The sequence below is a fragment of the Vulpes lagopus genome, chromosome 24 (assembly GCF_018345385.1).
Source record: "Vulpes lagopus strain Blue_001 chromosome 24, ASM1834538v1, whole genome shotgun sequence".
NCBI lineage: Eukaryota > Metazoa > Chordata > Mammalia > Carnivora > Canidae > Vulpes > Vulpes lagopus.
The window spans coordinates 37,786,548-37,813,499 of record NC_054847.1 but is presented as its reverse complement, the minus strand read 5'-3'; the positions used below and the strand labels follow the sequence as shown (position 1 = coordinate 37,813,499).

The following is a 26,952-nucleotide window of genomic DNA, read 5'->3' as shown; positions in this document are numbered from 1 at the left end:
TTATGGGGACAGATTCTATGACATCACAATACCTAACATTCTCCTATACAGAATATTTTTCCATTCATAAGCCTACCATCATGCATTACAGATAGCAGGTGCTCAATAAATTTTTAAAGCCATCAAACGAGGTGTTGGAAACAACACATAAGAATATCTACCTTCAATGCTGTAAATGCCAATACGTAACTTTAGCCAACCCTTCCTCCACCCACCCAGGGAATACTTGACAAGATAATTTACAGTACTTATTATAAAGAGATAATACCAAGTTTATTGAGCCAGCAACATGCTCTTTCCCCAAAACAACACTGTTAATCATTTTCTCACCTTCATTGATGGCAATGCCCTTACTATTTTTTCACTTATGTTAGATTCACCCTACCTCTCTTTTAAAAGAGACATAGACAGTTTGGAAAATTGACAACATATTCATCTTACTATTTTCCATTACTAAAATTGAGAGAATTCCTGTCTACCTTAATATGGTTAATAGGCTCTATGTTTGAAAAACTAAAAAAATGACAGAATGAACAGGCACTACTTCAGTACTTTGAAAAAAAAAATCAGTGGAAATGGATCTTCTGTACTAAAAAAAAACTGACGTCTAGGACTTAGTACACCCTACAATGTTATAAAGGTAATACGTTTACCTTTGGACTATAAAATTTTGGGAATGGGGGATCCCTGGGTGGTGCAGCGGTTTGGCGCCTGCCTTTGGCTCTGGGCGCGATCCTGGAGACCCGGGATGGAGTCCCGCATCGGGCTCCCGGTGCATGGAGCCTGCTTCTCCCTCTGCCTGTGTCTCTGCCTCTCTCTCTCTCTCTCTGTGTGTGACTATCGTAAATAAATAAAAAAAAATTAAAAAAAAATTAAAAATTTTGGGAATGTTTAAGTCATAACAACGTATAATGTAATCTTAGTGACTATTAAGTTTGATGCCAAAATACTGAAAGTTTTCCACTTTAAAATGGAGTAAAACCCCGTCCTGCCTTAGCCTCGGAGCATGCACCTGCCCTTGCAGGACAGGTGACAGCAGCAGCAGCAGCCCAGAAAGTAGCGCTCACCCCGCCTGACTTCCCCCGACGCCCTGATGTGGCGCTCCCTCTAAAGGACTGTAAGACAGTCAGCCCTGACCTTTCGTGACCCCTCTCCCTAACGCCCTTTAGATTTTCTCGAGTAAATACTGGTTGACGAAACATTTTTTTCCCTTATTCCAACAGGGCACAGGCCACCAATGTCATTCCAAAACCAGAAACAAACCTCTGAAAGATAAAACTGTTGGATTCCGGATCTTAGCAAGCGGCTGAGGACATGTATTTTCGTTCACAGGAGGCGAAAAACGGAAATCCGCAATTGGATTTTTCTGTTGCTGTTGAAAGCTTCCAAATAGACCGAAGTACAATGACTAGTCTAAGGAAACCCTGTGCGGGCGCCTGGGGGGCCCAGGGCGTGACCCGGGGTCGTCGGGCCCCCTGCGTGGAGCCTGCTTCTCCCTCTGCCTCTCTGTGTATCTCTCATGAATGAATAAATAAAATCGTAAAAGAAAAAAAAAACCCAACCCCCTACGCGCATCATCGCCCCTCGGACAATCGCCAGCGGGCCCCAGGTCTTCCCCCGCCCCCCGCTTCCGCCGCGCGACCCTGTGGAGGCAACGCCAACGTTGTGTTACCCTTTCTTCCGCAAACACGTCCGTTCGCGTCTCCAGAAGGAAATCCATCACTCCGGAAGAATAAAATGTTAAACGGAGAGAAAAAAAGAAAAAAAAATTGCACTTACCTTTGACCAAAAACAGAACGTTCGGCGCCAGAGGAGCGGGTGGAGCCCGCGGGGACTGAACGGCAGCTGCGCGGGTACGTGTCGCGGCCCGACATCTGCTTTCCCACAGCAAGAGGCCGCGGCTGACCAAGCCGGAAAGAGCCCCCCCCCCGCGGCCTCCGTCACCGAGGGCACCCCCGCCCCCCCCCGGGATGGCCCTCGCGGCCTCCTCCGGCTTCGCCCCCCGCCCCCGCCGTCCTGACGGAAACTCCAAACCTGAGGCCCCCCGCTCCCGCGCCGAGCTCACCGTTTTCCGTCTCCACAGCGCATAAAAGTGCACCGGTCCGCTACTCCCACCGCAGCCCGCGCCTGCTCCCCGACGGCGCACGCGACGACGCCCCGCCGCCCCCGCCGCCCCTGCGGCCGCGGCACCCCGGGACCCCCGCGCTCGCAGCCGGCGCGGCCGTCACAGCGGAGCGACGCCCGCGCTCGTGTTCAAACGGAGCCAACACGGCCCTGGCTCGCGGCGCGCATGCGTGGAGCTCGGTGGGCGGGGCGAGGGCGGGGCGAGGGCGGGGCGAGGGCGGGGCCCCGGCCCCGTGTCTCGGGGCTGCGCTGCCCGCCGGCCTCCGCGGTGCGCGGGCTCCCGGGACCCTGGGCGCGGGCGGCCGCCGTTCCGGCCCCGGCCCCGAGCGCGGCCCCCCGGGGCTGGCCGCCGGCCCCACCCGCAGCAGGCGCGGGGCGCTAACAGTCCTGGGGGCCTCGGTCCCCGGGGCGGGATGGCCGGGCCCCGCCGGGCAGCGCAGAGGAAGGGACGCTCTAGGAGCAGGCGCGCAGACCCGGCCGCAGCCCGCGTGCACGGGGATACGGGGGGCGAAGAACGCAGCCTCGCCGGGTGCTGATGCCAGGGGAGGATGCCGTCGCGGCGCCGGGCTCTGTTTCTCTCCCGCCGACCTTAGGGGCGAAGGCCACCTTGCCCGTCTCTCCCGCCGAGTGTGACCCGCTGCTCCGAGGCCCCACCACCAGGTAACCCCGCCGTCGGGGCTCCTTGCGCGACCCCCAAACCCATCCTCTCCTCGCTTCTCAGCGACCGAGAAAGTCCACAAGCTGCGAGGTGCAATGAACCGGTTCAATCCACCGCGCTTATTGTGGTTTGAAGGTGAGTGCCAGGCCCGCAGGACTCGACCCACTAGAGCCAATAGCGGTTCCAATAACTGGTGCCTTTTCTACAACAGCTCATATCAGGTAGGCCGCCGGTGGGAAATAAAGCACCGTGTCAAACACGCCGGGACGAGCACAGGCCAGGGACTGGTCAAGGACTCGTAATGGCATGAGCTTAAAAAGTTAGGCATATTTATTTATTTGTTTGTTTGTTTTTTAAAGATTTTATGTATTTATAAATGAGAGACACAGAGTCATAGGCAGAGGGAGAAGTAGGCTGGCTGGAGGGACCCATATGCGGGACTCTACCCCAGGACCTTGGGATGACTCCCTGGGCCAAGGCAGATGCTCACCGGTTGAGCCACCCAGGCTTCCCACACATCTTTATTTCCATTCCACCTGAATGTCTTCTTAACCCGTCCTTCTTTTTTTATTTCTTTTAAGATAATTTCTTAAAGGTCCTTTTCATAAACCCTTTTATTAACATTTCTCTTATTGCCTTTTTCTCTCATCATGGGCGAGTATAGCAAGTGTTTCCTAATGAGGACATGAAGTGAAAGTAAAGGACGCTGAGAAAATTGGAAAGGCAATGATCAAATATGCTGACCTAATTCACGGGATCAAAATAATTCTACTCTGTTCCTTCACAGGTTAAGAGAGATGGAGAGCTCCACAAGGATTTGGAGAAGAGTCCCAATAATTATTAAAATTCTGGACTAGATTGATTAGGAAAGGTAAAGAAACCAAAAGTCGACTGGGTTAAAAGGAGTTGTAATGGTTTAGTAAAGCTTTTCAAATAGAGATGTCAACTAGGCGTTATGCCTTGCTGGAGGACTAAACAAGAGAAAGCGGGTTTAGGAGCCAACCTAGGGCTTTAAGTGAGAGCCAGTTAAGACATAGTTCTGATAATTGAACTTTAAGGAGGTTTATTGAGGCAGCTCTTTGGGGAATTTTTTTTAAAAGATTTTATTTATTTATTCATGAGAGACACAGATGGAGAGGCAGAGACACAAGAAGCAGGCTCCATGCAGGGAGCCTGACCTGGATCTCAATCCCGGGACTCCAGGATCAATCACATCCTGGGCTGAAGGCTCTAAACTGCTGAGCCACCCGGGCTGCCCTCTTTGGAGAATTTTTTTAAAAAGATAGATTTAAGTGTGTCATTTTGAGCAAAGAAACTAATGTTTCTGATCAAGAAGGGGTCCCACAGTTTCAGTCACTTTTGCATATATTAATTCATCTTTATAATGACCCCATGAGATGGATATTACTGTCCTCATTCTATTCAAAGGTTAAACAATTTATTCAAAATAATTTAGTTGGTGATGAGCAGCAAAGTTAGGATTTGAATCCAGCTGTCTGTTGTCACATTCCTTCTACCATAAGCCAGCTTCCTCTAAGGGAAAACTAGATAATGAGCCAAAGGACCAATGAGACTTCAGTTTCCTGAACTCATTCAGAACAGAAATAGTATCTTGCTCAGTTGCGTTTGCCACACCTCCATAGTACCTAATCCCTAGTAAGGGGTTCAGTAAATATGTTCATATTGAATTGATTTGACCTTGATCCTGTCTGAAGAGGCAATGTTTCAACAAAGTCACCAATGAAGAGGAGTCTGTCATTCATTTGGGAAGAATATTACAAGCAAGTACAAAGGAACAGCAAGTACAAAGATCCTGAGGTAGGAAGATGCTTAATTGTATTTGAGGAACAGCCAGGTCAATATGATTGGAGCTGAGTGGAAGAGAAGACAGGTAAGAGTTGCCTTTGGAGAGGAAGCCAAGGGTCAGATTCTTTAGTGCCACTGCCGTCACTTAAAAAAGACTTAGTCCCAGGAACACTGGATCAACAGATTATGATGCTTTACAAGATAAATAAAATATGATTAAGCTCTTAGAAATATTAATGATTTATTGAATGGCTATTACATGGCAGGTAATGGGATAGGACATTAAAGTGCATTATCTCATTAATTTTGCAGAGTTAGCTATTATCCCAGAAAATGGGAAAATGGAAATATTAAATAATGTGGTTCACAATTAGTGGCAGACAGGATTCAACCCGGGTCTCTTTGAGTCCAAAGCCTGCTCTTCGTACTATACCACATTTTCTTGTTTGAAAGATAAGGAAGAAGGAATTCATGCATGTACACACTTAGCAATTATTAAGTAAAAACTTAATAAAAAATTATTGTTCATTACTCTGTGAGAGACTGTAGAAATAGTCTTAAAATGTAATACAGCATTTTAAAATTGTTTTGTATGATTATATTCTTACCAGTTGTCTGTTTTTACAACTTTGCAGGTAAATGGACTATAAGGCACTTGCCCAAGAAACTGCACTAGAAATTTTAGGATACAATCAAGACACAACAGGCTGGAAAGTGGTTAAGACTTCAGTAAGAAAAAAAGTTAAATGTGTTTCAAGAGTTTATTTCTTTTATTTATTTATTTATTTATTTATTTATTTTAATTTTTATTTATTTATGATAGTCACAGAGAGAGAGAGAGAGAGAGAGAGGCAGAGACATAGGCAGAGGGAGAAGCAGGCTCCATGCACCGGGAGCCTGATGTGGGATTCGATCCCGGGTCTCCAGGATCGCGCCCTGGGCCAAAGGCAGGCGCCAAACCGCTGCACCACCCAGGGAACCCTTTTTTTTTTTTTTTTTTTTTTAAGAGTTTATTTCTTAATGAGAAGTGATTCATTAAGACTTTTAAAGATATTTTCTTTTACGAACCAAATAATACATTTTTACTTTTTGTTTGTTTGTTTTTACTTTTCACTTTTTTCCATATCTGACAGCTAATTTATTTCTGGATTTTTATTCCCCTTTGAGAAAAAGATAACTGTTTCCAGCAAGGCTTCTAAAAAATTCCATGGAAATCTGTGAGTACAAGTTCCTTTTTATAGTTGTTTGAATTCAGTGCCGCTTCATTAGCTATAACATTGCTTGATAGTAATCAGGAAATAGAAATTAATTATAAAGTCTTATAAAGTCACTGGGTTGAAATGTGATATTAATAAATTAGAGCAATTGTGTACCATCTAATCATTTTCAAACTTGAAGACAATTAGGAAAAAAATCTTTCAAGAAAGAAATAATTACTACCTCATGAGATAATTACTATAAAAGCAAATGGGTATTTTCTTGATAACACTAATATTTTGTGGCCTTTCAAACACTTAGCCTTTCCATTAAATGAACCACTAAAAAAATAGTTTATTTCCCCCAATTTATTTCTCTTGCTGATATATATAATGTTTTCTGAAAGCTGCCTCTAAGGATATTTCTGAGGATCCTGTTTTTTCAAATACAACTACACTGAGGGTAATTATGCTGACATTCTTAACCTTATTCTTAAGAGTTGTTCTTTCATTGCCCACGATATCATATTAATGCAAACAGATTATCATGTTATCGAAATCACATTCAATTTTTTTGGAGTCTACTCTCTCATCTACTTCATTTTGTATTTCTTGCTCTTTTATCATTTAACTAGAATTTACTTATCTTTTGTCTCAATCCAGTTTTCTACTATAAAGTAAAACTGGCATGCTTTATCCTATTCATTTTAATAATTATCAGGAAGATGATCCCTGCCTTCATTATCTAAATAATTAATGACTCTAATAGCAGCACTTTCAAATATTGACTAAGAAGGGGAGTGGATAAAGTCAAGCCCAGTCATACTAGAGGAATAAGCTCTTGGATAAGCTTTTTGGTGCTTACAGATCAGACAAGTATAGACAGCAACCTATGCATCAAGGAAACTTTGGGAGTTATTTATTCATTCAATAATACTTGGATATTTGTATGCAAGGTGCTATGCCATGCCTAGAGCCATTCAGGGAATAACCCCAATTGGGCTGTTTTAAAGCTTTATTGAGATTTTTTTTATCAGAGGCATTATACTCTTGCATGCAAAACTAAACAAAAATTGGAACTTTCTGCACTCACATTTTAAGTGGGAAATTTATATGTACTATATAGTAGTTATTTATTAATGTACGAAAATATCTTACCCCATGTCTTAGAGACTTAACATTTATTATCCTATGGAACCTGTGGGTCAGGAACCCAGATGTTGCTTAGCCTGGTGCCTCTGTCTCAAAGATTCTTACCAGGCTGCAATCAAGGTGTCAACTGAGGCTTTGGTCTCAGCTAAAGGCAGCTCTGCTTCCAGGCTCACATACATGGTTGTTGGCTGGAAGCCTTCCTCAGCTCCTTGACATATGGACTGCTCCATAGGGCTACTCACAACATGACAGTTTGCATACCTCACAGTGAGGTTCTGGGAGAGAACAAGAGAAGGAGCAAACCAGTCAGAAGCCAAAGCCTTTCTGCAACCCAATCCTGGAAGTGACCTCCCATAACTTTTGGAATATTCAGTTTATTAGAAGTGAATCAGTAGAACCAGCCCTGACTCACGGGAAGGGGAATCCACAAGTATGAGTACCAGGAAGTGGGGATCCCTGGGAGATTTATAATTTATTTATTCATGAGAGACACAGATGGAGAGGCAGAGACACAAGAAGCAGGCTCCATGCAGGGAGCCTGACCTGGATCTCAATCCCCGGGACTCCAGGATCAATCACATCCTGGGCTGAAGGCTCTAAACTGCTGAGCCACCCGGGCTGCCCTCTTTGGAGAATTTTTTTAAAAAGATAGATTTAAGTGTGTCATTTTGAGCAAAGAAACTAATGTTTCTGATCAAGAAGGGGTCCACAGTTTCAGTCACTTTTGCATATATTAATTCATCTTTATAATGACCCCATGAGATGGATATTACTGTCCTCATTCTATTCAAAGGTTAAACAATTTATTCAAAATAATTTAGTTGGTGATGAGCAGCAAAGTTAGGATTTGAATCCAGCTGTCTGTTGTCACATTCCTTCTACCATAAGCCAGCTTCCTCTAAGGGAAAACTAGATAATGAGCCAAAGGACCAATGAGACTTCAGTTTCCTGAACTCATTCAGAACAGAAATAGTATCTTGCTCAGTTGCGTTTGCCACACCTCCATAGTACCTAATCCCTAGTAAGGGGTTCAGTAAATATGTTCATATTGAATTGATTTGACCTTGATCCTGTCTGAAGAGGCAATGTTTCAACAAAGTCACCAATGAAGAGGAGTCTGTCATTCATTTGGGAAGAATATTACAAGCAAGTACAAAGGAACAGCAAGTACAAAGATCCTGAGGTAGGAAGATGCTTAATTGTATTTGAGGAACAGCCAGGTCAATATGATTGGAGCTGAGTGGAAGAGAAGACAGGTAAGAGTTGCCTTTGGAGAGGAAGCCAAGGGTCAGATTCTTTAGTGCCACTGCCGTCACTTAAAAAAGACTTAGTCCCAGGAACACTGGATCAACAGATTATGATGCTTTACAAGATAAATAAAATATGATTAAGCTCTTAGAAATATTAATGATTTATTGAATGGCTATTACATGGCAGGTAATGGGATAGGACATTAAAGTGCATTATCTCATTAATTTTGCAGAGTTAGCTATTATCCCAGAAAATGGGAAAATGGAAATATTAAATAATGTGGTTCACAATTAGTGGCAGACAGGATTCAACCCGGGTCTCTTTGAGTCCAAAGCCTGCTCTTCGTACTATACCACATTTTCTTGTTTGAAAGATAAGGAAGAAGGAATTCATGCATGTACACACTTAGCAATTATTAAGTAAAAACTTAATAAAAAATTATTGTTCATTACTCTGTGAGAGACTGTAGAAATAGTCTTAAAATGTAATACAGCATTTTAAAATTGTTTTGTATGATTATATTCTTACCAGTTGTCTGTTTTTACAACTTTGCAGGTAAATGGACTATAAGGCACTTGCCCAAGAAACTGCACTAGAAATTTTAGGATACAATCAAGACACAACAGGCTGGAAAGTGGTTAAGACTTCAGTAAGAAAAAAAGTTAAATGTGTTTCAAGAGTTTATTTCTTTTATTTATTTATTTATTTATTTATTTATTTTAATTTTTATTTATTTATGATAGTCACAGAGAGAGAGAGAGAGAGAGAGAGGCAGAGACATAGGCAGAGGGAGAAGCAGGCTCCATGCACCGGGAGCCTGATGTGGGATTCGATCCCGGGTCTCCAGGATCGCGCCCTGGGCCAAAGGCAGGCGCCAAACCGCTGCACCACCCAGGGAACCCTTTTTTTTTTTTTTTTTTTTTTTTAAGAGTTTATTTCTTAATGAGAAGTGATTCATTAAGACTTTTAAAGATATTTTCTTTTACGAACCAAATAATACATTTTTACTTTTTGTTTGTTTGTTTTTACTTTTCACTTTTTTCCATATCTGACAGCTAATTTATTTCTGGATTTTTATTCCCCTTTGAGAAAAAGATAACTGTTTCCAGCAAGGCTTCTAAAAAATTCCATGGAAATCTGTGAGTACAAGTTCCTTTTTATAGTTGTTTGAATTCAGTGCCGCTTCATTAGCTATAACATTGCTTGATAGTAATCAGGAAATAGAAATTAATTATAAAGTCTTATAAAGTCACTGGGTTGAAATGTGATATTAATAAATTAGAGCAATTGTGTACCATCTAATCATTTTCAAACTTGAAGACAATTAGGAAAAAAATCTTTCAAGAAAGAAATAATTACTACCTCATGAGATAATTACTATAAAAGCAAATGGGTATTTTCTTGATAACACTAATATTTTGTGGCCTTTCAAACACTTAGCCTTTCCATTAAATGAACCACTAAAAAAATAGTTTATTTCCCCCAATTTATTTCTCTTGCTGATATATATAATGTTTTCTGAAAGCTGCCTCTAAGGATATTTCTGAGGATCCTGTTTTTTCAAATACAACTACACTGAGGGTAATTATGCTGACATTCTTAACCTTATTCTTAAGAGTTGTTCTTTCATTGCCCACGATATCATATTAATGCAAACAGATTATCATGTTATCGAAATCACATTCAATTTTTTTGGAGTCTACTCTCTCATCTACTTCATTTTGTATTTCTTGCTCTTTTATCATTTAACTAGAATTTACTTATCTTTTGTCTCAATCCAGTTTTCTACTATAAAGTAAAACTGGCATGCTTTATCCTATTCATTTTAATAATTATCAGGAAGATGATCCCTGCCTTCATTATCTAAATAATTAATGACTCTAATAGCAGCACTTTCAAATATTGACTAAGAAGGGGAGTGGATAAAGTCAAGCCCAGTCATACTAGAGGAATAAGCTCTTGGATAAGCTTTTTGGTGCTTACAGATCAGACAAGTATAGACAGCAACCTATGCATCAAGGAAACTTTGGGAGTTATTTATTCATTCAATAATACTTGGATATTTGTATGCAAGGTGCTATGCCATGCCTAGAGCCATTCAGGGAATAACCCCAATTGGGCTGTTTTAAAGCTTTATTGAGATTTTTTTTATCAGAGGCATTATACTCTTGCATGCAAAACTAAACAAAAATTGGAACTTTCTGCACTCACATTTTAAGTGGGAAATTTATATGTACTATATAGTAGTTATTTATTAATGTACGAAAATATCTTACCCCATGTCTTAGAGACTTAACATTTATTATCCTATGGAACCTGTGGGTCAGGAACCCAGATGTTGCTTAGCCTGGTGCCTCTGTCTCAAAGATTCTTACCAGGCTGCAATCAAGGTGTCAACTGAGGCTTTGGTCTCAGCTAAAGGCAGCTCTGCTTCCAGGCTCACATACATGGTTGTTGGCTGGAAGCCTTCCTCAGCTCCTTGACATATGGACTGCTCCATAGGGCTACTCACAACATGACAGTTTGCATACCTCACAGTGAGGTTCTGGGAGAGAACAAGAGAAGGAGCAAACCAGTCAGAAGCCAAAGCCTTTCTGCAACCCAATCCTGGAAGTGACCTCCCATAACTTTTGGAATATTCAGTTTATTAGAAGTGAATCAGTAGAACCAGCCCTGACTCACGGGAAGGGGAATCCACAAGTGTGAGTACCAGGAAGTGGGGATCACTGGGACCCACGGTAGAGACTACCTGTCACACACTGGTTTTGGAAAACTGTCTTTTTTAGTTTGTTTTTTTTTTTTTTAAGATTTTATTTATTCATGAGAGACACACACAGAAAGAGAGGCAGAGACACAGGCAGAGGGAGAAGCAGGCTCCATGCAGGGAGCCCGATGTGGGACTTGATCCCTGGACTCCAGGATCAGGCCCTGGGCTGAAGGCGGCGCTAAACCGCCGAGCCACCTGGGCTGCCCTAGTTCTTTTTTATAGTTGTGCTGTAGTTCAGTAAATATCAAACACAGGTTTAAAATTAAGGTTGGTAAAAGGTAATAAAATTCAATTTTGCATGCTTGTTTTCTCAAGCACAACTCTGATGCTTCTAAATTTGCCATGTTTGCTAATGCAAGGAGAGTATGACTGGAGCACTTTATATCTTTCAAAATACCTCTATTATTCTGTATTCCCTGTGGCAGATATTGAGATTCCTACAAAGGAAGTTAGTCTGAACATGTTGGTCAGGTTGGTCTGCATCAGTCAAAAGTTTACTTCCCCTGGCCTGGAGTGAGAGGAAAGTGAGATTGCAATCAATTCATGGGGAAAATCTAGGGAAGCTTAAAACTTTTCCGGTACATCAAAGAAAGCTTCACATTTTATTTAAATTGTAAATATGAGAAACATCTGCATATGAATTAGAATGTGCAACAGAGTGTAAGCATTACAGGCTTTGGGAATATATAGCATGGTCCAGTGCTAATTGGCAAAGTAGTATCTGGGAGAAATGTAATCCCTCAAAATGCCTTGAGGTGGGAAATGGGTTGCATTATCAAATAAGTTTTTCTTTTCTTTTCTTTTTTTTAAGATTTTACTTATTTGAAAGAGAGAGAGAATGTGCATGAGTATAAGCAGGGGGAGAGGCAGAGGGAGAGAGAAAGGGAGAAGTAGACTCCCCGCTGAGTAGGGAGCTGATATAGGGCTCCATCCCAGCACCCTGAGATCATGACCGGAGCTGAAATCAATAGTTGCTCACCCGACTGAGCCAAACAGACAGGTGCCCCTCAGATAAGTTTTTCAAAATACTCCAGACTGTATTCTCTTGCAGAAATTCCCCCTAAGGTCTGAGAAATCCTAGAGTAAAAAAAAACCTAATGTTAAGTCAAACTTTTCCAAATGTTTTTGACCAGGAATATGCTTCTGAAATACTGGCCTGGATAATAGATTTCTGACCAAATCAGTTTTGGATTTTTTTAAAAAATTTTATTTATTCATGAGAGACACAGAGAGAGGCAGAGACACAAGCATAGGGAGAAGCAGGCTCCCTGAGGGGAGCCCGATGTGGGACTCGATCCTGGGACTCCAGGATCACGCCAGAGCCAAAGGCATACGCTCAACTGCTGAGCCATCCAGGTGCCCCTAAATCCAGTTTTCTCACACCTAATATCAGTGATGGACAAACACGAAGGTCAGTTAGTTGCCCAAATCCTGACATGTGAAAAATAAATGAAATTCAAAAGTCATGGTTTATGAATAAGGTTAAGTTGTAATACAGACATGCCCATTCCTCGTATATTGTCTGTGGCTGCTTTACTGCAAAGTTAATAGTTGCAACGTAGATGATGGTCACCTGCAAAGCCTAAATTATATACTATCTGGTGTGAAAAAATTGCTGATTACTGCTTTAGACCACATCACATCCTTAAATTAAGAATTGGTGCTACAACAGTTACCTGAGTGGCTCAGCAGTTGAGCATCTGCCTTCAGCTCAGGGTGTGATCCTGGGGTCCCACATCGGGCTCCCTGCAAGAAGCCTGTGTCTCTGCCTTTCTCTCTCTGTGTGTCTCTTATGAGTAAATAAATAAAATCTTTTAAAAAATGAAAGATTTGGGGCCACAAGATACTATATGTGTAACCATACAAACGTCTCATCAGTTGCGTTTGGCTTATGATAAATACCACAGGTAAATAAATATTTATGAAAAAGATTTTAGAAAATCTCTAAAAGAAGGTTGTAGCCCTTCTAAAAAGACGACTATAAAACACTATAGATTTGTAGAAAAATACATTTTGAAATAACTTATATTATTTAATGCTTATTTAAATAAACCTGGCTAATTGCAGTTGAATATTAGTGTTTTGAATTGCTGATACTACCTACAAGTGTTTTTCCTGTTACTTGCTAAATTAGCCTACTTTATACTATGATAGCATTGTATTTTGAGCTTAGACTAAACATGTTAAATTTTGAATTTTCTCTATTTTAACTATAGATATCGTGTTGAAGGAGTGATTCCAGAATCGACAACTAACCTATCTGATTTCCTCTACAAACCTGAAAACAGAGTTACATGGGATAAAGCATTAAAAGTGTACAATATGGTACACAGGATTGATTCGGTAATTTATTGTTTGATATTGGACTCTTGCTGTATCAATGTATTTTAGTTTTATTAGTGATTTGAGTATATTAACTTATATGATGTAGACACTTCATATTTTATAGACTCGAATTGAAATCTTTGTAAAAGTCTTAAAACTTCCCTCATTATTAATCAAAAGTTTAATGCCAATTAGCCTGATTCTGTTGTAAAGGCTTAGCACATTCTGAATCTAGCCAGCTCTTGCAGATGTGTCTTTAGTCTTGAAGGGAGTTACTGTATTCACCTCCCCCATTAGGTGGAAGAAAAAGATTAAGCATGCCTTCTTTGATGGGAAGTCAGTAGATTTATCTTGGTTATAATACATTAGATAACAAGAGCAACGCAGACACATACTGTAAAGACTCAAGAGCAAACAGCATGTAATTTTTTTAAAAGATTTTATTTATTCATGAGAGACACACAGAGAGAGGCAGAGACACAGGAGGAGGGAGAAGCAGGGAGCCCGATGTGGGACTTGATCCCGGGACTCCAGGTTCATGTCCTGAGCCGAAGGCAGATGCTTAACCGCTGAGCCACTCAAAGATCCCTCAATAAACTGTTTTTAAAAATTGAGTCATATAGCAAACCTTTATGATTTTCACAAACAGTTGCATTTGTAAAATTTCAGGTCACTGGGTCTTTGGTTCTTTGTGTCTCCAAGCCACATTCCACACGTGAAAACAATGTCCCACATATCTGCCATCACATTATTTAGTTAGAACTCTGTAAGTTACCTTTACCTCATTTTATTAAATTTATTTTATTTATTTATTTTAAAGATTTTATTTATTCATGAGGATACAGAGAGAGAGAGAGAGAGAGAGGCAGAGACACAGGCAGAGGGAGAAGCAGGCTCCATGCAGGGAGCCCGATGTGGGACTGGATCCCGGGACTCCAGGATTGCGCCCTGGGCTGAAGGTGGCGCTAAACTGCTGGGCTACCCCAGGCTGCCCCTAAATTGATTTTAAAGCTTGGGAGTGAGGAGAGGTTGTGGAAAAGCCCAGGAAGGTAAATATTCCGTTTTGTAGAGCGGTCCTGAAGTTCCTATGCACAAGAAACACCTGTCCATTACCCTCCTGGGATTTAAACTTACAGTTTGAGAAACAGTCCATCATGAATGAAATTCAAACACTGGACTGTTCCCCCTCATGACTCTGTGATACTAATTACACAGTTCCATTCATACTTCATACATGTCTGCTTTGCTGCAAGTCAACTTTAATAATGGAAAGAATACTAGATTTGGCATCAAAAAACCTTAACAGATTCAGAGAAAATATGTGATTTGCCCAAGGTCACTACAGCCAATATGTGGTAGAGCCATGACTTCATGCTTGATCTCCTGATTCCAAATTCTGTGCCTTTTCCAATATACTACATTACCTCTGAGTAGCATTGCAGTCTAAGAATTATTTTACCCTCCTATGAATTTCATAATATGCATCTCTGGGCATGTTTCTTACTGACTCATTTACCCCCACTACTGAGGGAGGGAGGGGGGCAGCCCAGGTGGCTCAGCGGTTTAGCGCTGCTTTCAGCCCAGGGCCTGATCCTGGGTACCCAGGATCCAGTCTCACGTTGGGCTCCCTGCGTGGAGCCTGCTTCTCCCTCTGCCTGTGTCTCTGTCTCTGTCTCTCTCTCTCTCTCTCTCATGAATAAATAAATAAAATCTAAAAAAAAAAAAAATGAGGGCGGGAGGGATTCCTGCTCTGGGGTTATGGGGGTGATCAAACATAGGACGTCTGACACTAGGCAAATGAGGTCAGCAGTTTGGTAATCATCGTCATAGCCCAGGAGACAGCCCTTCGACTTACATCGGCCTTTGTGAAGCGGAGCCCGCGGTGCCGGATGGTGAGCCACGTTTCAACCAAAGACGACAGGAGAAATTGAAACAGAGAAGTGCATTGGTCACCAGTCCCTGAAGGCGTCACAGCCTGCTTCCAGGAGCCCCGGGGGGGGGGGCATGGGAGCCGGAGTCCGGGGCCGTGGTCTGTGCCTGCAGGTGCAGCGCTCTGGGAATCCTGGGTCAGGCTGGATCCCAACAAGGAGGGCGGGGCATTCTGTAAAGTGCAGGCGCCACTGTCAGGGAGCCCCGAGGGGAAGGCCGAAGGCGAGGAGGTTCCCTCGGGAGCTGACCCTCGCTTGTGACTCGGTGGCGACTTCTAAGGCACATGCTTAGCTCCCCGTGAGTGGCCCCAAAGTGGATGCTGGGGCAGCAGTGCCGAGGGGTAGCGTGCAGGCTCAGCACTCCAGGTCACGCCGTGCCACGCGATGTGGCCTGGGAGTTGCACCCAGGCCCGGAGTGGATAGTCAGGGGTTGTGCAAGACCCACTTTGTAGTACCCAGAGGTTGGCCTGACCCGACTCCTACAGGAGGCTATGCTTGGTTGTTGGAATAGTTTTGCATCGCAGCGGGGCACAGGTGGGAAGTGGCCTGATCCTGCTGCTCAGGAGTGCTGTTTGGCTTAGGGCCCTCACCTGGAGGACAGATGGGGAGAGTAACTTGCAGCTGGGCCAGTCAAGACTCTCCTGATTTCAGCAGATGTCCAGGCAGCACAGAACACCAGTCTTTAATTTTAGGCCTTACCCCACGGGTGCTAAACCAATATATTCTTTAGAATATATTATCTGGCTGGTGTGGACTGGGAGGAATAGTTCTGTCCTGGGAATCAGGAACATGGGGTTTAGTTCTGCCCTTATCTCCAGTTTTGCATGTGATTTAATCTGTTAGGCTTCAGTTTCTTCATCTAAAAATTTAAAGGGTAGCAGCCCAGGTGGCTCAACGATTTAGTGCCACCTTAGGTCCAGGGTGTGGTCCTGGAGACCCGGGACGAGTCCCACGTCAGTCTCCCTGCGTGGAGCCTGCTTCTCCCTCTGCCTGTGTCTCTGCCTCTCTCTCTCTCTCTCTCTGTCTTTCATGAATAAATAAATTTTTAAAAAATCTTTAAAGGATCCCTGGGTGGCGCAGCGGTTTGGCGCCTGCCTTTGGCCCAGGGCGCGATCCTGGAGACCCCGGATCGAATCCCACGTCGGGCTCCCGGTGCATGGAGCCTGCTTCTCCCTCTGCCTGTGTCTCTGCCTCTCTCTCTCTCTCTGTGACTATCATAAATAAATAAAAATTAAAAAAAAATAAAATAAAAAAATAAAAAAATATATTTAAAAAAATAAAAATTTAAAGAGTAGATGATAACAAGATTCCATTCTGAATTTTCTGCACTTAATTAATGCTTTACCAGGTACATGATTTGCAAATGACTTTCTCCCCTTGTAGCATGGCCTTTTTATTTATAGTATCCTTTGCTGTGCAGAGCTTTTTAGTTAGATGTAGTCCCACTTGTTCACTTTTGCTTTTGTTACCTTGCACTTATAGATACAATGTTCCTCTAACAGTGAAAATGCAAGCTGATTTGATAAGCTCTTATGATTTCAAATCCCTGCTTTTTCCAAAAAGTAGCTAACCGTACTCAGTGAAATGCTTTGTGAAGTGATACAAAGAATAGATATTAAGTAACTGCTGCAATCTTTATGGTTTGATTTGTTGCAGGACACATGCATATGTCATACCATCACACAAAGCTTTGCCATGGGCTCAATCTCCCCCCGGGACTTTGTCGACTTAGTGTACTTCAAGCGCTGTGAAGGGAATATGGATATTATCAGTTGTAAGTTGGAACAATTTGCCCACATTTTGGAATTCTTATGAGTCATTAATAAATGTGTTTTCCTTTAACTCAGTTTGGAAGGTACTGTGTGTGTTCAATTAATTTTTAATTTTTATTTTTTTTTACTTAGTGAGACCAGTAAATATATGTATAGTATAGACAAAGAAGCCTGACATTTTACCCAACTCCGGAGGTGCCATTAACATCAGTAAATAATTATGGTATCTCTTGGCCTTCTTGCAGCTTATAGCATGCAGGACTAGGTATAGACAGGTGCTTATAAACTAAAACTTCACAGCATATACATCTTATATGTATATATAGCTTATATGATATATATACATAGCTTATATGATATATATATAGCTTATATGATATATAGCTAATCTAGATACAAAGTTAATTTTTGGATACATAATATTATACTTGAATTGTGTAGAATGGGCATATCCAGTAAGATAAAATTCCTGAAGAAATTTTCTTTAGACAAGTCTTTACATAAATGTGCTTATATTTATTTTTTTTTAAGATTTATTTATTAATGAGAGAGAGAGAGAGGCAGAGACACAGGCAGAGGGAGAAGCAGGCTCCATGCTGGGACTCAATCCCGGGTCTCCCAGGATCACAACCTGGGCTGAAGGTGGCGCTAAACCGCTGAGCCGCCCGGGCTGTCCCTTATATTTCTTTCAGAAATTGGAGATTTTGTTATATCCTTAGCCCTCCCAAAAATGTGTCACTCTATAAAATGCAAACAGGTGATCATTTCCTAACTTGCTTCGTTCACTTAAAACATACCAGTTCATACCACAAAGATCTTTGGACTCACATAGATGAAGGAACTTCTGGTGAAGGGACTTTGGTAGGACAGTGGCCTAGAGCCATTTTTCTCCAGATTTCAATTTAATCTCACCATTCCTATCTGAATAGCTTTCCCTATTGTAAACTGCTTGGGGATAGGACAGTTAAGTGCTGTTAATTATTTTCCAGCACGGTTTCCGTTGCTCTGCTACCTCTGTAGGACTCTAAGGCTCAGAGTCCAGATGCGTCATGGTCCTCCTAACAGTCCTCACTCGAACACAGTGTATTGCAGTGTGCCGCTAAGGCCTGAGATTCGTCCCTTCCCTGTAGCTGTCTCTTGTAGGTTCATACAGTTGTCACTGAGCTGTCTCCTTCTTAAATGAGAGCACATAAATTTTATTCACTGCCTCCAGCACAAAATACTGGGTGTCTGCATTCTAGATCTGTTGTTTTCTATATTTTGAAGCAGACCATTTTAATCTCCTTTTTAGCGATCAGAGGGAAGGTAAAAAAGAATTATGGAAGTTACAATCAACAAATAGTAGTAGTACTCAATCATCCGGTGATCGATACTAAATCTGCCTTAAGCAGTTTTCTTAAATGAATTTTTGATGAATATTAGGTTTTCTTAATGTTCCATTTGTTATTTAACTTATTGTACAGCTTGTTTTAAGCTAAATATTTTGTGTGCATTATTTCACCAGTGAGGAAACTAAGTGATACAGTTATATGGCTAATAAGCACCTGAACCAGAATTAAAACTCACGTCTTCTGACTTTCAAAATCTGTGCTGTCATCCCACATGCCTCACAAAAGACCCATACTAGTTTGTGATATAACAAAAAAAGTTTTAAAGAAAGACAAGGATAATCTCCATATTTTAAACAGAGACAAAATACTAATATCACCTCTGGCCGTACCTTTATGCCAACACAACAGGCTCTGATGAGGTGATGAACAGGTCATGAATATGGGAAATGCATTCAGCCACATTTGTCTCTTAAGCTGTTCCTAAGCCAGTGTTTGACATTGCATTTCCCATAGAATTGACTGCTTATGTTAAAATCATACAGGAAAATCAATCTTTTCTGACAAGAGCAGGAATCAGTTGCACAGAAAAAACAAATATATATATATATATATATTTAAAGATTTTATTTATTTATTCATGAGAGACACAGAGAGAGAAAGAGGCGGAGACACAGGCAGAGGGAGAAGTAGGCTCCTTGCAGGGAGCCGGATAGGGGACTCAATCTCAGGACCCCCGGGGTCAGGCCCTGGGCTGAAGGTGGCGCTATGCTGCTGAGCCACCTGGGCTGTCCCACAAATATATTTTTAAAAATATTTTTAGAAAGTGTCTATATAATTATCACAAACTTAATCATAATCAAATCAGCTCCGTTTTACATTTACATACAATATAGTTATGCTGCATAATTGCTAAAACATACTCTACTGACTTTTAATTATACTTTGAATTAGCTACAGGGAATTGGCAGAAAGAGCATTTTTTAAAAGATGTATTTATTTACTTTAGAAGAAGAGTGAGTGAGTGCAGGGGGAAGCCGGCAGAGATAATCCCAAGCCAGCTCCACACTGGGCATGGAGCCTGACCCAGGGCTGGATCCCAGCACCTTGAGATCAGGACCTGAGCCAAAACCAACAGTCTGATACTTATCCGACTGAACCACCCAGGTGCCCCAGCAGAAAAGAGCATTTAAACTATCTTCGTTAATAGACCAAATAACCATATCAAATATTTTATTTAAAAAATGATTAACATGTTGTATATAAATGTTGAATCACTTATATTCTACACCTGAAACTAATATTCCACTGTATGTTAAGCAACTGGAATTCAAATAAAAACTTAAAAAATAAGTAGATTTAAAAGGATCTAACCCTAAATAATAAATAAATAGATAACTATTAACCAAAAAAGAACTACAAACCCACTATCCTAACGGAATAGTCTTTTCCTTTGTGATTTCTTCTTTTGCTTCAAATCTCAGAAAGTAATTAAATGATACTTTTTGTTTTATGTAAAGGGTAATAGCATCTTTAGAGATACTAACAGGAGAAAATTTGAGAGGACAATAGTGCTCATACTGGCATATTCACAATTTTGATCTGTGTACATATGAATATGTACAAACATACACACATATAAAATTAATATCAGTGCTGAAAATAACTAATTTAAATGCTATCGCATACAATTTTAAAAATATGCTACTTGAAATAAAACTTTTCATCTTTGTGGAACAGGCTTCATTAAAACTTTTTTTTTTTTAAATCGCTTAGCTAACAGTGTGGATTTTCCAGCATATCCTCCATCTTCAAATTATGTCCGTGGTTATAACCATGCTTGTGGCTATATATGTTCTCCTCTGCAAGAGTAAGTGTTACTTGCATTTATTTATTTTAACAAGTTTTTCAGTTCAGTTTGTGATTTCTTAACTAAAGGATTCCTAATTCATTGGTAGAAGTGTGTGCCAGCATATTCTGTTAGGAAAAAAATTGCCCCTAAGCGCAATTAAAAAATAAATTTTATAAGTATTTTAATAATCAGAATAGATAATTCCCTATAAAGTATAATTTGAGGTCTCTGGGACTAGTCACACATACACATTCCCTTCTGTCCCCTCACTCCCAGTTAACCTTAACTTGATGCTTTTTATTTCCCCATTAGAGTTACTTCTGTGAATTTTAAGGAATTTTTGTAAATTAATAAATAGAATTATAATACACTCACATTTATCAGTAATGAATGCTTTACCTTAAATGAATTCTTTCCAGTGGACTACCTACAAATACCTGCAGAATGAGACCTACAGTAGGTAAATTTGAAAAGAGCTAGAGAAATCAAAGGAGTCACTGCCTATAGGTGAGCAGCCTAGGGATGAATGGTAACATAAAAGATACACATTTTGTGAATGGATGTACATTAATTCAATGTATATCATTTCACAAATTCCTTAAGTTTTTTTTGTTAAATGATTTCATACAAGTAAAAGATACTGGCGCATAAAAACATGTAAAATTTTATATTGGCCAGATATAAATCTCTCAATAGAAGGATAAAAAAAAAATGAGAAGAAAGTCAAAAATTACAATTAAAAGAAAGTCAAAATTACATTATAGACTGTATTCTTAATATTTTCTCTACTGAATTAGAGAACTGAAAGAAATTCACAATTACGTACATTAATAGGATCATCGGTGCAGATGGTGATGATGGCGATACATGGTCTTTCCTCCCACGTGTTAACTTTGAAACTATGGTCAAGACTTTATTCTCCACAGCAGAAGAAAACAAAACAAGGATTCCTGCTTCAGATCAGTTGCATAAATCAACAGCTGGGAAGGACTGTAGTTGAGAAGCTACACACTCTGATCTGCGCTTCACAGGCTGAGTCCCCTTCTTGCATCTTGTCAACTTTCCCTTTCTGCTACGAGAAACGTGGGACAAAAGCTCTGATCTAGATATCCCATCTAGGGTGCGAGCTCTGCCTAGCATCCTATCAGAGGAAAAGATATAGCCTCATTCATAGTCTCAGGGAAAGGTACCAACAAAAAAGTGATTCCTTTGTACCTTCTCTTTTCATGCAGCACAACATTTTGGGCAGCCCACGTTTGTAAATGTCATGTAGTAAGCTTCTAAAACTTATAAGTAGTAAAGGTGCTCTCTAGTAAATACTGGAAAGGTTTCCTTAAGCATGTAAAGCCCTAGCAAACTCAAATAGAGATTTAAGACCTTTCCAGCAGCTAGTGAATATTCTCAATCTAGCCACTGGGACACCAAGAAAATAGTCTAAACTCTCCATAGACAAGAGTAGAAGAAAATGGACCCTCAGTGATTTGTTGAAGCAGTGGTCTTCATACCCCTCCAAAAGAATTTTGTAAAACTGTACTCCACCTTGCACATTTTTAAGTTACTAAAATTTTCATAGGATTAAATAGGAGGGTGCAATTTTTAGCACTCTAAATATTGACACTCTAAAAAAAGTGTTATGTAACTCTTATAAACATATCCAATAAATTCTAAATACCATAATTGGAAACCTATTATAACTATCAGCTTCAAAATACATACAACCTTTAACAGTCAGAAATTTACATAATCGATTTTCTCATTGCTCCCACACTCTTACTTTTTCTCCCTCACATAATTTAATCCTAATAGAATATATTTTATATTTGGATTATTTTATTCTTTTACTAATCACCCTGTAATTCTTCTTTGCAAACATAAGTGTTTAATTTTAAAAATCCATTTTCTTTGTGATCTTAAGTATCTAAATGTCACAAAATATATGGGTACTAAATTATTATTACATGATCAAAATAAAAAATATATTACCAGATTTTACATAACTATTAAATATAAAAACAAACTTACTGAAAACACACCTTTTATTATTAGCAAAACTTAGGTAGCACTTAACTTGGTTCTAGGCACTATATAAACAGTTTACATATATTGATTCATTTGGTCATCCCAACAGCCCCATGAAGTGTAGGTAGTACTACTGTCTTTTTGCAGAAACGAAAATGGAAGTCCAGAAAGACTAAGTAATTTTTTCGAGGTTAAACATAGGTAATAGCAAAGCTCAGCTTCAAACCATTCCAGAGTACATTCTTCTAACAATTACAACTAATTTACCTGTAATTGGTAATACTGGTAAAATGAGATTGTACTTACTATTGTTCACTCTTCTGCATTTTTATGAATGTAAGCACTCAAAAGGTTTGTTTATATAACTGCGCTAAAATGAAAAGAGTATAATTCCAGGACTGTCATTAAATGTCTTGAAATTCTTTTGTGTTGTGTACCATAAATTACATAACAATCTAGAGTCAAATACTATTTTTAATGACTTATCAGCTGACAACTAAGTTAGACCCTTAAATGTTATTGAAAGCAAAGAATTGACAACATGACTTGGTAAGAATTTATTATCCAGTCATTAGTCATTCACTTTCTCAATTCACTTCCGGTAGATCAGATTTTCCCTTTGGCATCTCAGAGATTTTTAAATGCCAGAGTAAAGCACCGTAGTATCATTTGGTGCTATTCAGGGAAGATGACAGGTATACCTTTGTTCTGTAAAGCAACAGAAGGATGATATGAACAGGCTGGTGGGAAAGGAGGAGCCTTCATCTCCATCAGAGACAGTCTCAGATCAATGTAGGGAAAAGGAAATTAGAGATTTGAAAATTCATTCCCTTAAGTGTTATTCATCCTCGCATACCCTTTGGAAAGTCTTCACATACTCCAGTTTGAAGATTACTGAGTTAGAATATAAAATACTAGTCTTCCTAATGTCATTTGGAAAGAACATTTCAAAATGTTAAATGCACAAAACCTTTGACCTAGAAGTTTCATGTACTTGTAGAAGTGCATATGTATACATTACAAAGACGTTTTAGTGCAGCTTTATAGTGGTAAAAAGAGAAATAATCAAAATGATAGTCAATAAAGGATTGGTTACATAGACGAATACTATATGCAGTCATGAAAAACAATTAAGCAGATATGTATGTATCAACAGAAAAAAGTGCTTGATACCTACTAAGAGGGAAAATAAAACTAGTTACAGAAAAGTAGGTCATTTTTGTAAAGACAAAAGTCTGTACATTGTGTATATGTGTGGGGTAGGTATCCACATCCGCACATATGCATGCTCTCTTCCTGTATACACAGACAGTAGTCTAAGAAGATGCAGCAAAAGGTACAGTGATGATCTCTGGAGAACATAATAAGGAGAATAATTATGAAAATTGTTTAAATTTTTATAAGCATACATTAATTTTGTGATTTAAAAGTTAAGATGACAAAAAGGAAAAGCTGACTGAAGACTTAACAGGTTGTCTGGCTACTTAATTTTTTTATGTACGATGTTTATGAGTGCAAACCACTCGGCCCCTTTTTTGCATCCTTCCCTCCTCCCTCCTCAGTAACTGTTCTGTCATAAGCACTATGGAGGGAATCCATGGTAAACAAGACAAGAATCCTGGTATCTATAAACTTAGACGCTCAATGGACAAATTTTAAAAATCTTTATATTTTTTTAACTCTTCCTTTGTTTACAGGAACCCAGCACATTCCAAACTAGTGATGTTTATTCAGACAGAAATGAGAGGAAAATTGTCCCCATCCATAATTGAAGCAACCATGCCTTCCAACTTGGTAAGCTTCATCCTCAATGCAAAGGACGGAATAAAGGCGCTGAGAAGTCCATCGGGATGCGGACACCATCAGGGTGGTCACTCATCGTTCCTAAAGAATTAAGGCCGTAGAAAGCATGTGTGGCAATGACTGCAGTTTACTTCCAAGTCAGTATGCATAAATACTGTTACACTATTCTAGACAATATCCTTGTACAAATTACTGAAGGCACTTTGTGAAAATAAGAACTCATAGTTGTACAAGAGAACAGCATTAAATATAGCTTTTAATCTCATATAAGAATGATGTTAATAACAAATGTTCTTAATGCACTTTTATCTGTTGCTTTTTTCCCCTGGAAAATGCTCTGTAAAAGAATCAGTAAGAAAAAATACGCAGTCAGAAGTCAGCATTAATTAAAAATTAAAATATATTTTAAATTGTTTTTTCTTCATTTACTGTTTAAATTGATCATTGTAGGAGATAGGAACATAAAAACTGAGAAGAATTCCAATAGAATGTATGAAGAATGATATCTAAAATTTAAAATTGAGTGAATCAGGGATTAATAGAAGTTTATAAGTTTTTAGCCTGTGTTTGAGATCTTTTTAGATCTGCATGATGAATTAGAAATAAATCACCAGGGGCACTTGGGTGGCTCAGTGGTTGAGCGTCTGCCTTTGGCTTAGGTCATGATCCATGGGTCCTAGGATGGAGTCCCGCATGGGGCTCCCTGCATGGAGCCATGGAGCCTGCTTCTCCCTCTGCCTGTCTCTGCCTCTCTCTGTGTCTCTCATGAATAAATAAATAAAATCTTAAAAAAAAAATGCATCATGAATCAACTTTTGGTTCTGGCCAAGATGTAGTAACCCATTCCTCCCAAATCCTTCCTCTTAAAACTAAAAGATTCTGCATATAAGAATATGAAGATTCAAGCAGAGGTGAAAAGAAGGCAAACTGCCCAGGGACCTTCAGACTTGAGGAATGACACAGCAATCATTGTCTGAGTCTCCTTATTGCCTTCCATATATTCCAGACAAGTCACTGCAGAAGCCTCCAACCTGGAACCACCAACAGGCAGGAACAATAACAAAAAGCTTCCAGAAAAAGCCTGTTCTTCCTAGCTGTAGGAGTAGCTATGAACAAAAGGGTGACCTAATGGAACAAAATTCTACAGCAGCCAAACATCAACCTAAAACTGCACCCACTCACTCTCTGGTTTCAGTGGGCAGAGAGATGATCTTACACTCCACCTTGTTTCCATCCCGCAGAAGCAGGTGGTGCTGCTCTGATGAAGTTGAGCAGAAGTAGCACTATGACTACCCTTCCAGGTGGTGTAGGCTGACCAACCAGATGATTTTCCATCTTCTACTCAGCAAAAGTAGGTAGTGGTCCTTTGATGTCCCTCCAGGGTCTGATAGAGACCCCGTACGCCTCCCTTAGTGTGACCACGCATCATTTGGGGCCCGGGGGCAGAGTAAGCATCTAACCCCACCTCGGAGGCAACAAGACTTAGCCAGCTAGTGCAAAGAAGGGTGGGTCACTGTTCACTGCCCTTTCCTGATCCCCGGGGTCACCAGGGCCCAGCAGGATAGGGTGCTGCACCTCCATGCCCACCCAATGTATTCCAGTATTCCATGGTTTCTCCTCTGTAAGTGTGTTGGATGGTGGTCTCCAAAAATATGTCCTTGTCAAATCCCCGGAACCTTGAATGTGACCTTATTTTGAGAAAGGATTTTTGCAGGTGTAATTAAGGCCCTCAGAATGAAATCATTCTGGATTATCTGAGTGGGCCCTAAATCTAATCAAGTATCCTTACAAGGGATGTGCAGAAGAGAGACACAGTGGAGGAGGAGAAGAGAGTCAGGGATTGGAGTTTTGCAGCCACAAGCCAACGGACACTTAGAGCCACCGAGAGGTGGAAGAGGCAAGGAAGATTGTCCCCTGAGCCTTCGGAGTAGGCTGCTGACACTTTGATCTTAGACTTCTGGTCTCCAGACTATGAGAAAATAAATTTCTGGCTTTTTTAAGCCACCGAATTTGTGGTGATTTGTTTCAGTAGCCAATGACGTTAGTCAAAATTTAAAAATGTATACTCTAGGAAGGACCCCGTGGAGAAAATGAAAAGACAGGCCACAGCCTGGGACAAAATATTCGCAAGGTATTTCTGTCAAAGACTTGAATCTAGAATATGTAAACAGCTTTTAAAACTCAAACAGTATAAAAAAAAAATCCTATGAGAGAGTTGCCTGGGTGGCTCAGTCAAGCACCTGACTCTTGATTTCAGCTTAGGTTATGATTTCAGGGTCATGAGATTGAGCCAGCACTGGGCTCCGTGCTCAGTGGGGAGTCTCTCCCTCCACCTCTGTCCCTCCCCTCTTTCTAAAATAAATAGATCTTTTTAAAAATCCTATTAGAAAATGGACCAAAGACATTTCAGTTAAGATGAAGATGGTATGTAGATGGCAAAGAAATTCACAAAAAGAGATCACTGGCCATTAGGTAAATGCAAATAATAACCACACTGAGTTATCGATACCCACTTGTCAGAATGACTAAAATTTTTAAAAATCGAGATTACATCAACATGTAATTAGTGAGGATGTGGAGAAACTGGAACACTAATACAGGGCAGGTGGAAATGTAAAAAGGTACAGCTACTCTGAAAAAGACTACGGCAGTGTCTTACAAAATTTACTATGCATTTACTATGCAACCCAGCAACTGCATGTGTATACAAATGCAAATGTGCATATAAAAGCCTGTACACAGGGGCACCTGAGTGGCTCAGTCAGTTAAGTGTCTGACTCTTGACTTCAGCTCAGGTCATGGTCTCAGGGCTGTGAGATGGGCGTGGAGCCTGATTAAGTTTCTCTCTCCCTCTCCTCCTGCCCCTCCCCAACTCAGCTCTCGCTCTAAAAAAACAAAACAAAACAAAAAACCTGTACCTGCCAACAAATATTCACAGCACTTTTATTTTATTATAAATAGCCCCAAGTAG

General features: G+C 40.4%; 2 protein-coding genes across 20 annotated transcripts in view; one reads left to right on the top strand and one right to left on the bottom strand.

Annotated features, from left to right (window-relative positions):
- C24H18orf54 (chromosome 24 C18orf54 homolog) overlaps positions 1-2,267 on the bottom strand; it is a 25,459-nt gene extending 23,192 nt beyond the window's left edge. For both annotated transcript variants that reach the window (XM_041739804.1, XM_041739805.1), the window contains exon 1: positions 1,264-2,267. The gene's annotated coding sequence lies outside the window, so the exon portion shown is untranslated. The remainder of the gene's footprint in view (positions 1-1,263) is intronic.
- A 100-nt stretch (positions 2,268-2,367) lies between these two features.
- STARD6 (StAR related lipid transfer domain containing 6) lies at positions 2,368-24,384 on the top strand. Of its 18 annotated transcripts, none has more exons than XM_041739902.1 (8): positions 2,368-2,784; positions 3,570-3,653; positions 5,224-5,317; positions 9,277-9,326; positions 13,171-13,297; positions 16,864-16,981; positions 20,084-20,177; positions 23,876-24,384. In XM_041739902.1, the coding sequence occupies exons 3-8, from the start codon at positions 5,228-5,230 to the stop codon at positions 24,072-24,074; spliced, it is 678 nt and encodes a 225-aa protein (XP_041595836.1). In that variant the 5' UTR covers positions 2,368-2,784; positions 3,570-3,653; positions 5,224-5,227; the 3' UTR covers positions 24,075-24,384. The 18 variants fall into 18 exon arrangements, with proteins under 18 accessions (XP_041595836.1, XP_041595832.1, XP_041595834.1 ...); XM_041739898.1 differs by having other exon boundaries at positions 4,498-5,317; XM_041739900.1 differs by having other exon boundaries at positions 2,368-2,917.
- The last annotated feature ends 2,568 nt before the right edge of the window (positions 24,385-26,952 follow it).